This window comes from Cucurbita maxima, unplaced genomic scaffold (assembly GCF_002738345.1).
Source record: "Cucurbita maxima cultivar Rimu unplaced genomic scaffold, Cmax_1.0 Cma_Scf00113, whole genome shotgun sequence".
Lineage (NCBI taxonomy): Eukaryota > Viridiplantae > Streptophyta > Magnoliopsida > Cucurbitales > Cucurbitaceae > Cucurbita > Cucurbita maxima.
This window is the reverse complement of record NW_019272129.1, coordinates 240,013-250,059: the sequence shown is the minus strand read 5'-3', so window position 1 is coordinate 250,059 and position 10,047 is coordinate 240,013. Positions and strand designations below refer to the sequence as shown.

The window sequence follows — 10,047 nt, the reverse complement described above, 5'->3', positions numbered from 1 at the left end:
GAAGTAAGACGCCGTTAAGGAACAAAAAAGAGGAAAAGAAAAGTGTCTTGTGGCTGCCATATACAATTTGTGAAGTCATGTTATACAACATTGACTGGAAAAAAGAAAAAAACTTAATTTTGCTGCTTATATGCTGGAGGGGAATTTCATTATTTGGAACTGACAATAAAGCTAAAGAAAAATGCACTTCAGTTGNCGATATTACTTCTAACGGTAACAAAAGTTATATTGAAAAAAGAAACATCAGTACGAATCGCTAAAAGATTGTGCCAACACCATCAGAAACCACTCCCTACCATTGGAGCCATAAATAGGGCAGCATCTGCGACTCGAGAAGTAATTATGACATTTGGATGGTACTTTTCCAGACACTTGACGATAGGAGCTGCTCCCAGATATGTGCTAATTCCTTTCATTGATTAAACCAACGATCAGCTCCACCTTTAGAAGTAAGACGCCGTTAAGGAACAAAAAAGAGGAAAAGAAAAGTGTCTTGTGGCTGCCATATACAATTTGTGAAGTCATGTTATACAACATTGACTGGAAAAAAGAAAAAAACTTAATTTTGCTGCTAATATGCTGGAGGGGAATTTCATTATTTGGAACTGACAATAAAGCTAAAGAAAAATGCACTTCAGTTGAGGATAATAGTGTTCTATCATGACCTGAGGTGCTCAAAATTTGGCATGTAAGTTGTTTAACTTACTTGTATACTTGGCCAACATTTGGGATGACAAGGAAACTGTTCTAACTGATTAGATAATCCAGTCAAACCTCTAAAAAAAGTAAAGTACAATTACCTGATTCTTTTACTGAAACCTCGTAAGCAACTGCAACCGAAACACTCAACCCCAGACTGCTTGCTATTTCTATAACATTTTGCTGAGCCCCAGGGGGATCCACTACCCAGGAAAGAAATGGAGAGATATAGATAAGTAATTAACCAACAACCATCAGACCAAACCACCATTCGAAATTAAGCATAATAAAAATTTGAAACTTATTCAGAATTTGATATCTTACTTGCACCCATGTTGGTAATTATGCAAATATTTCTTTTCACAGCCAAAGGAAGAAGCAATTTCATCCAATCTGCAACTACAGAGTAATTCAAATAGTAGTCAAGAACAAAACACTGAACAGCCCGCAAAACTGACTTAACGTCAAAGGTACTAATGGAGAAGAATTTTAAGAAAACGTAAACGGAGATTGAGTTCAATAAATGATCATGAAGAAACCTCATGGGTAAAATTCTCGTATATTTCAATTTATTACTTCTCTTTTGCTCGACCCATTATAGTTTGCAGAATCTGTTAATGATAATTTTCAGAGTAATTAGCTTAAAAAACAACAAAACTCAGCCAGTATTATACAAGACCAACTAACTTCTTGGTAACTGGTTTATATCATCAGATCCAGCAATTAAATGAGATGAGAGTATGTCTTAAAATCAGTGTATGAAATGCCATCACCGTTTGCATCATTTCAAAATACTTTGATTCAGAGCAATCTTTGAACTGGATACCAGGGCAAAATGAGGTGTCAGGTTGCAATCTGGACGTTGCATGGACTAACAATATTGTTGTGCAAAAGAGAACAATTTTCTACAAAAGTCACTGTTTGCTAATGTAATAGATAGATATGAGCTTCAATATTTTAAGTAATACTAATATACTACCAACGAATCTAAGGAACCATTTACCAGCTTCTTAACAAAAAACTACCATCCTAACAATATTAGGAACTTTCAAGAAATTTTGAATATGAGAAAGGAATGATGAAAAAAATTGTAAGCCAAAAATGATTATTAACCATCGACATACTCCTTGAATCATATCCATCGCCACCAGACGACATAGCTTGATGCCGATCAGCAAGAGTGCGTTCTGCTAGGCATTCAAGCACGAGATAGTTTAGGTCTTTAACCCTCTGAAGCAATTTAAGAGCTGCAGTTGGCCTATCTCCTCCAAATCCAGCTCCACAACCAATGTACACCTTGTCTCTCCGTTTTTTAGGATTTACTCTCTGTCATTGAACACCAATACCTTAGATCTAACAATTCTTTCATTGACTTGTTTACAAAAATTAAATAAGAAATTAAGAACGGAAATAAGAAAGAACCAGCTTAATTGTGCAGTCATGGACGTCATCTTCACCCTGCCTCTCCATTAGCATCTGGTAACACAAGATGAAAGTGATTCTTAATTTCTTTCTAGGTGAAGACTTGTGAGATACGTGAGATAAGTAGTCTGAAGAAGTCAAAGGAGATTCTAAAGTCATTCTCTAATGGGACAAAATTAAAGAAGCAAGCAGGTAATAAATCTTTAAAAAGACATTTCAACTTGAAGCCTTAAGAATAATTAACACGTCCCAATATACTAAACATCAAGGAGATTCTTCACAGTCACTCCTTCCAAATTGCTTAAAATAGACTAAGAGAGTTTAAGGTCCTCCATGTAGCTTTTGCACATACGACACCAATTTGGATAAGGACCACCCCCGGTTCATTTCTTGTATAAACTCACAAGTATTCAATGCCTAAACAGCGGCTTGCATAGGTTTGGTTTGTCAAAAGATTATATAAAATAATAATATTTATTTTAAAAAAATTCTTGCATTTTAAGCAGCCATGCCATTTTGTCATTCTCTCGACTTAAATAACAGTCTCTGGCATCTTGTCCGTTTTTTCTTTCATGAAGACTTATCCTCAAGTGCCAACTTGAACATAACTCAACTAATCAAGACATTAAATATCAACGAATCAAAAGTTCGAACCCCCATACTTACATATTGTTGAGTTTGAACTCAAAAGATTTATCCTCAAATTAAAATACCATATTCCGGCGATTTTCTATAGTTAACCGTTGATTGTTCTGTTAGGAACCGTGAACTTCCACAATGGTATGATATCGTATGATATCGTCCACTTTGAACACAAGCTCTTATGGCTTTGCTTCTGGTTTCCCCAAAAGGTTTCATTCCAATGGAGATAGTGTTCCTTACTTATGAACTCATGATTTTCCTCTTAATTAGCTAAGGTGGGACTATTCCTCTCAATAATCCTCAACATTCCTCCCCTCGAACAAAGTACACCATAAAGCCTCCCCTGAGGCCTCTTTCTCTGGAGCTCTCGAACAACTTCCCCTTAATCAATGCTCAACTCCTTCTCTTGAGCCCTCGAACAAAATACACCCTTTGTTCGACACATGAGTCACATTTGACTACACATTCAAGGCTCACATCTTCTTTGTTCAACCTTTGAGAATTCTATTAGCATGACTAAGTTAAGAGCATGAATCCGACACCATGTTAGGAACCACAACCCTCCACAATGGTATGATATTGTCCACTTTGAGACAGGCTCTCATAGTTTTACTTTTGGTTTCTCCAAAAGGCCTCATTCCAATGGAGATAGTGTTCCTTACTTATAAACTCATGATCTTCCTCTTAATTAGTCAATGTGAAACTATTCCTCTCAATAATCCTCAACATGTTCATAATAAGAAAAACCCTTGGAAAGAGCTTACTGAGAAAGAGTCTATTAAACCAATCATCTCCAAGTATCCAATTGTGCTACCAATCCCAACTAAAGAATAGAGTTTTCTACAACCAGATTTCATTTGGAAATCGCCACCAAGTGGCTCCTTAAGGTATGACAAGAGATTTGCATGCACATAAAAGAAGTATCCAACCAAACACAGAAGAAACACACAGAAAAAGAAAGAAGTAGAAACTCCAAAGCGCACAGGCCTGAAATCCCAGTAAACAAATCCAAGAAAAATAATCCACCAAACAACACAAACCGCAATTAACCCATCAAATGACTTAACACCAGAAATCACAACCAACATAACAATCAGCTAAACGAGATGAAAAGGCCTTTAAATAACTTCGAAGTTGCAGACCCCTAAGTCACAGGTACACAGCACCATGATCAATGTTCAAACCAAAATTAAGATTGTGAAGCTAAGCTAACGGCGCATGGTTTAAAAATCAAGACCATACACCAAAATACATGCGCGCATAAAAATCAAGAAGTGCAGCAACAAGATGAAACATGAACCGCGTACCGATCAAATCCTGCCTTCGGGAAGAATGATTTGCCGCGAATGAGAATTTAATCGCGCAGTACCCCTTCACTTTGAATGGAAGATGATTAATTTTGGCTAAATGTCGCTTTCTAAAATCAGACAAGTCAAAATAGCCTGAATACTTAATTTTGTCAAAATAGCCTTCTTGTTTCCAAAAATGCCCTTCACTATTTTTCTCATCATAAGCAAAATTAGAGAGATTCCTACCTAAAAATGTAATGTTCTTTCAATTTGATCCCAATTTTTTAAAATATTTTTTCTAAATTTTTTATTTTTTTTGGAATTTTAAAGATTTTTGTCTTAAAATTTTCAAAATATTTATCCGAACATTTTTCTCCATCAAATGTGGCCGTTAAATAACAAAATTTTAACCTTGAAAGGTGTCCTCTCATCTGCATAATGGGTCACTGACGATTGGAAGGTCGAAAAAAAAAATCATGGAATTAAAAGGGACACGAGAGAGCTGCTTATTTCCAAATCAGGGCCAATTGAAAATTAATTTTATGTTTTTAAGACGGAATAGTCAAATTTCTCGGTGAGATTTTTAGGTCGGATCACTCAAATCATATCAGTGGAGTAAATTTTTTCCTATTTTATGTTGTTTTATCTCGAGTATTGTAATTTTTTTTCTTTGGCACGTACTAATTCTCGTAACAAATGACATAAGGACGACAAATTTTTTAATTAAATTTATATATAAATAACTCGTATAGCCCTTAAATTTGTTCTTACGGTCTCTCGGTCGAAAGTTTCAAAACCAAAATATAACAAATTTTGGTACAAAAAACGAATATCTCGAAGGTTGAAAGACGAACGGAAAGAACAAATGCAAAAGTTTAGAGACCTAAACGAGATTTAAACGAACGAATTATACTTTGCGAGTAAATGATGGCAATTACCCTAAATGAAAAAGGGTATTTATCAAACATTAGATTAGGGCTATTTTTCAAAACCAGAGTTACTTTGACAAATTCCATTTGTTAAAAGACCATTTAAACCATTAACCCCGCAGAACTCCCAAGGACTGATCGCAGGTCGCCAAGGTTTTTCTACTGCCTCCCGGCAGCTGCTCAGTGTACGCAGCCATGGTGACGTCGCCGGTGGTGAACACCTATCCACTTTCCAGCTACACCTTCGGTACTAAAGAGCCGAAGCTCGAGAAGGACACCTCCGTCGCCGATCGTCTTGCTCGCATGAAAGTCAAGTACTGCAAATTTACTCCATTTCTTAAACCCTAACTTTATGGTTTTTTCAACGTTTTAGAGTTGTATTTTCTCGAAAGTTAGGAACTATGGCCGTTTCTTAGTGTGGATTCCTGGTCATTTTACATTTTATGTGTTTAGCTTTACTAGAAACCATTTAATGTGTTTCTAATTTCAAGAAATGCGCGAGCTTGGACTAAAGTTCTGGATGAAATTGTGTTATTGATTTTATTCAAGCCATTTGTTCGTTGATAAACTCAGTGCTTTCTTATTGCTATTTGTTTCGTTGTTTCGTCATCGCCTGGAAATTTTGTCTTCCATTTATTGGTTTTGGAGGGGCTTTGACGGGAATGAGTAACTTGTCCTGGTTCTTGGTTCACAGCTATATGAAGGAGGGCATGAGGACGAGTGTTGAAGCAATTCTTCTGGTCAGTGCGCATCTTCATCATTTTTCATCTCAATGTACTCATTTCCTTATTATTATTATCTTTCTAAAAAATTTGAAGTTTAAAGAGATCATCAAGATATAGGTGTACTAGTTGGATACCATGGTTTGTGTTTTTCAGTTGATATTGAAATTCATTGAACTGTGAATCACTGAAATGTTTTATAACGAATTATAATATTTAAAAGGTACAAAAATATTTATCGTCTTGCATATCTACATCCTTCATCTAGAATATTTGAGTATATGTAGGCTATTAGAAGGAAAGTTTCATTGCCGAATCCTTTATTGTCCTATCTGATCTTTACCCGAGCAGCACGCGTTGGAAGACAAGATGACTAAATTTGAACTTCCATCATGTCATCTTTTAGATTATACCCGCCTATGGTTTCCTCCAGCTAGTAAATTTAACATGAGGTCTCCCCACCTATGACTGCTTCCAACTGTAAATTTTTCCCGTAATCCTTCGAAGCCCATGTACATTTTGATGCTCAACAAACATGTTGTTTCTTATATGTATGTACTGAATACATTTAATGTGTAATATATTAATTAATCTGTTTTTGGTTGCATAGCTGAAGTAGATATTTTAGTACCTCTGTAACTGACATTTATGTATTTTGCAAAAAAGCTCCAAAATATTCAAAATATTTTAGGATTTAAGCCAAGGAAAGTTGGATTTGAAATACAGAATGTGCCCAAAATGTAAAAACAGGTTCACTGAAGTTGATGCTTTAGGAATTTCCTACCAGACAATAACAATTTATTTACGATATTTGTGGATGAGATGAAAGTTCAACTGCATGTACTTGGGAGAGCCAGTAGGATTTCGATTTATCGCATTGTGCTTCCCAACCTACCTATAGTCTAAGTAGCATTCTACTAGTAAGATGGTGACTATAACTGATTTCATTTTGTTAAGATGGCCAGCTCGAGGACCAACGAGGATCTTGGCTCTTTATTCTAGAGGTGAAGGAATCGACTTTCTCCTTAATGGTCTTGATTAAGGTCCCATTTAGGAAATTAGGGAGGCAATAATACTGCAACCAGGAGAGGTAATAATACTGCTGGAAGTCTCAGACGTATATCTCCAAGTTCATTTAGGAAATTAATAATTACTGTGCTGAAAATAGGAAGGGAATCCTATAAAGTCTTGGAAGATCTTTAGCCACAAAAAGGAGGATGGTTACTTGCTTCCACGAATTTGGGTAAAAAAGATCAACATATTTGTTGAAATGCGAGGGTTTCTAGAAGCTTGATTTTTAGAGAAACCTGTTGGATGTTGAAATACAGGGGCAGCCTAATGTTTCAAATTTTGATAAGAAAAAGAGCATGAAACCAACGGGAGACCAAAAACAGGTGGATAAGCAGTCCAACCCCGAAGCTAAAGGGGTTTACAGAATAGGACCTCAATTATACAAGGCATACTATAATTACAAAAAGCAACGTGCGAATTGAAACAAATACTTTATTGAGTTCTTTTTACGTTGCTTTTTGTTTTACTCCTTTATGGAGTTTGATCATTTGAGCAATAGTATATTTTCATTACATCAATGAAACGTTTTGTTTCTTGTTCAAAAAATTACAAAAACATTGTTTTTTGGGCACACAAAGAGGAAGCTGATTGGAATGCAGGATCCTTGCACCCCTTAGATTTGTTTCTGAAGATTCTATAGTTTTTCTCGGCTTATGATTCAAACAACAGCTTTGATAGAATTAAACAAGGGAGTTCTAGTTTTCTGCCATTTTAAGTTTGGCACTGAATGTTTCCTTAATTCATTAACTTTCTCTTTAGTTGGTGTATTTTAGTGACTAATATTTAAGAGAACCATGTACTTTACTGTGATGGAATTTTATATTTTTCGTTTTTTCTTTTTACTTCCACAGGTGCAAGAACATAAGCATCCCCATATTCTACTTCTGCAAATTGGAAATACCTTTTGCAAGCTCCCTGGTGGCCGGTTGAAGCCAGGAGAAAATGGTAAGATTTTATATACATTTGAAGCCCCCCTGCATCCCATTGAGTAAAAAATCTCTCTCTCATGTTTTATCTTAATATCCACAGAAATTGAAGGTTTAAAGAGGAAACTGACGAGCAAACTGGGTGCAAATTCACCAGCCCTCCAGCCTGATTGGCAGGTTTGGGTCATCTCTTGCTGTGTGCAAATCTATTCGCAGAAGTTATATTTGTTTCTACCCAAAGTTATATTATTCATTGCACATTTTCTGCAGATTGGTGAATGTGTGGCTATTTGGTGGAGACCAAACTTTGAAACTGTTATGTATCCTTATTGCCCCCCTCATATAACGAAACCCAAGGTATGATCTCTCTCTCTCATGTTCCCCAGCCCCCAGCAGTGCTGATAGCACTTTTTTGGTGGTGACTTTGATAGGGAAGAATGTAGGCTATCAGTTATCTATCTATATGCATGTATGTATGTGCCTGTGTATACTATGCAGATTATTTATTACTCAAGCTGATTGGATAGCCTCTTTACCCTAGGGAAGGCCCTTGTAACAGCCCAAGCCCACCGTTAGCAAATATTGTCCTCTTTGGGTTTTTTCTTTCGAGTTTTTATAACGTGTCTGCTAGGGAGAGGTTTCTACACTCTTATAAAGAATGTTTTGTTCCCCTCTCCAACTAATGTGGGATCTCACAATCCACCCCCCCTTCGAGGCCCAGTGTCCTCGCTGGCACTCGTTCCTCTCTCCATTAAATGTGCGATTTCACAATTCACCCCCTTCGAGGCTCACACAAACGTTCATCTCTCAAATTGATGTGGGATCTCACAATCCACCCCCTTCAGGGTCTAGCGTCCTCGCTGACACACAGCCCGATGTCCACCCCCCTTCGCGGCTCAGCGTCCTTGCTAGCATACCGCCCAGTGTTTGGCTTTAATACCATTTATAACAGCTCAAGCCCACCACTAACAAATTTATAACGAGTCTCCTATGGAGAGGTTTCCACACTCTTATAAAGAATGTTTCATTCCTCTTTCCAACCAATATGGGATCTCACAATGGTCCACTGTTTTCTTACTTTGATTGGCATTATAAAGAGAGTTGAAATTATTTTTAGGAAGCTTATTTTTCCCCAAAAAAAAATCCTAATTAGGGTTTTTGATGATCCAGGAATGCAAAAAGCTTTTCATTGTTCACTTGTCTGAGAGAGAGTACTTCGCAGTTCCTAAAAATTTGAAGCTGCTTGCAGTTCCTTTGTTTGAACTCTATGACAATGTTCAGGTAAGTTGCATTTTTCTTTGTAGATCCTCATAAGTAGGAAAAAAAAAGTTTATTGTCATGCATATTCTTAAGCGATTTTTGGCATGTCGGGCAATATCGAAAACCTGCTTAATTATAAGCAATTAGTATGTGGTGGTGGTGGTTATCTAGGGATAGATGAATTAAGATAGATTTTCTGGATGCTGGATGATACTGATAGAGTACATGTAAATCCATTTGTCTCAAAATACCATGCATTTTATTAGCTAAACACTAGTTTTCGGATATCGCACTTGATCACAGAGATACGGACCTGTTATATCGACGATCCCGCAGCAGCTTTCCAGGTTTCAGTTCAACATGATCACCACATGAGCTTGCAAGACAAGAACTTAAAATTTGTGGCATGAACAGACTCCAAATTTGCAGCTGTGAGATATTCCTCTTAGCTTAGTTAGAACTTAAGGGGACATCATGAAACCTTTCTTGAGTTAGGATAGCATACTTATTATAGACTTTTTGTTCTCGACGTTTTCGTCGAAGTGTTTATGAGCCAGAACCCGAAAAAATTTATATTACTTCTAACAATAGCAGAAAAATGAAAACCGACTGACGGTTTGTGTAACGATTTAACTTGATGAAAATCTTAGATGGGTGTAATGTATGTTGAATCAATTGTAACAGTGGTTAAATTGTGGAAACAAAGAATGTTGAATCAATAGTAACAGTGGTTAAATTGTGGAAACAAAGATTTTCTGGCCTTGGCTCTCTGTTTCTCAATTGAGTCAACTGTTTCTTGGGCTCTGTTCACTCGTCTATGTTTTAATAAGAATGAATCTTTCGTTGTGTAAGGTTGGCCCGGAGAGAGAGTGGGTGTGACTCCCTCTCTACCCATTCAAATCATTTCTCGCCTCAACCCCCTTATAAAGAGGGCATGAAGAGGTCGCCAATAGTACCTGCTACTGGAAAACGTAGGGCATGAAGAGGTCGCCATTAGTACCTGTCACTCCTACTTTCTCTTGACTAGAAACGAAAAACGTAAAGAGATTTAGTAGGTGATTCAAGCCTTACATGAATTATATATTGA

The 10,047-nt window shown here is 36.8% G+C and overlaps 2 protein-coding genes across 6 annotated transcripts; one reads left to right on the top strand and one right to left on the bottom strand.

Annotated features, from left to right (window-relative positions):
- Positions 1-211: 211 nt before the first annotated feature.
- On the bottom strand, positions 212-4,154 carry LOC111473297. Of its 5 annotated transcripts, none has more exons than XM_023118845.1 (6): positions 4,006-4,083; positions 2,122-2,175; positions 1,824-2,025; positions 1,024-1,092; positions 801-902; positions 212-409 (listed from the first exon to the last, which is right to left on the bottom strand). In XM_023118845.1, exons 1-6 carry the CDS (start codon positions 4,057-4,059, stop codon positions 279-281), a joined length of 612 nt encoding a protein of 203 aa, XP_022974613.1. In that variant the 5' UTR covers positions 4,060-4,083; the 3' UTR covers positions 212-278. The 5 variants fall into 5 exon arrangements, with proteins under 5 accessions (XP_022974613.1, XP_022974612.1, XP_022974615.1 ...); XM_023118844.1 differs by having other exon boundaries at positions 215-409; positions 1,024-1,098; XM_023118847.1 differs by having other exon boundaries at positions 215-409; positions 1,024-1,098; positions 3,948-4,028.
- Positions 4,155-5,096: 942 nt separating this feature from the next.
- On the top strand, positions 5,097-9,643 carry LOC111473295 (pre-mRNA cleavage factor Im 25 kDa subunit 2-like). The gene is made up of 7 exons (XM_023118842.1): positions 5,097-5,295; positions 5,676-5,721; positions 7,626-7,719; positions 7,804-7,877; positions 7,971-8,057; positions 8,871-8,981; positions 9,264-9,643. The coding sequence occupies exons 1-7, from the start codon at positions 5,177-5,179 to the stop codon at positions 9,333-9,335; spliced, it is 603 nt and encodes a 200-aa protein (XP_022974610.1). The 5' UTR covers positions 5,097-5,176; the 3' UTR covers positions 9,336-9,643.
- Positions 9,644-10,047: the final 404 nt, after the last annotated feature.

Coding starts and splice junctions, on each gene's coding strand:
- LOC111473297 (XM_023118844.1), bottom strand. CDS start 4,059: ATGTTTCATCTTGTTGCTGCACTTCTTGATTTTTATGCGCGCATGTAT. Junction 2,176..4,005: donor ATGCGCGCATGTATTTTGGT/GTATGGTCTTGA, acceptor TTGTGTTACCAG/ATGCTAATGGAGAGGCAGGG. Junction 410..800: donor GGTTTCAGTAAAAGAATCAG/GTAATTGTACTT, acceptor AATCAATGAAAG/GAATTAGCACATATCTGGGA.
- LOC111473295 (XM_023118842.1), top strand. CDS start 5,177: ATGGTGACGTCGCCGGTGGTGAACACCTATCCACTTTCCAGCTACACC. Junction 5,722..7,625: donor GTGTTGAAGCAATTCTTCTG/GTCAGTGCGCAT, acceptor TTACTTCCACAG/GTGCAAGAACATAAGCATCC. Junction 8,982..9,263: donor AACTCTATGACAATGTTCAG/GTAAGTTGCATT, acceptor ACTTGATCACAG/AGATACGGACCTGTTATATC.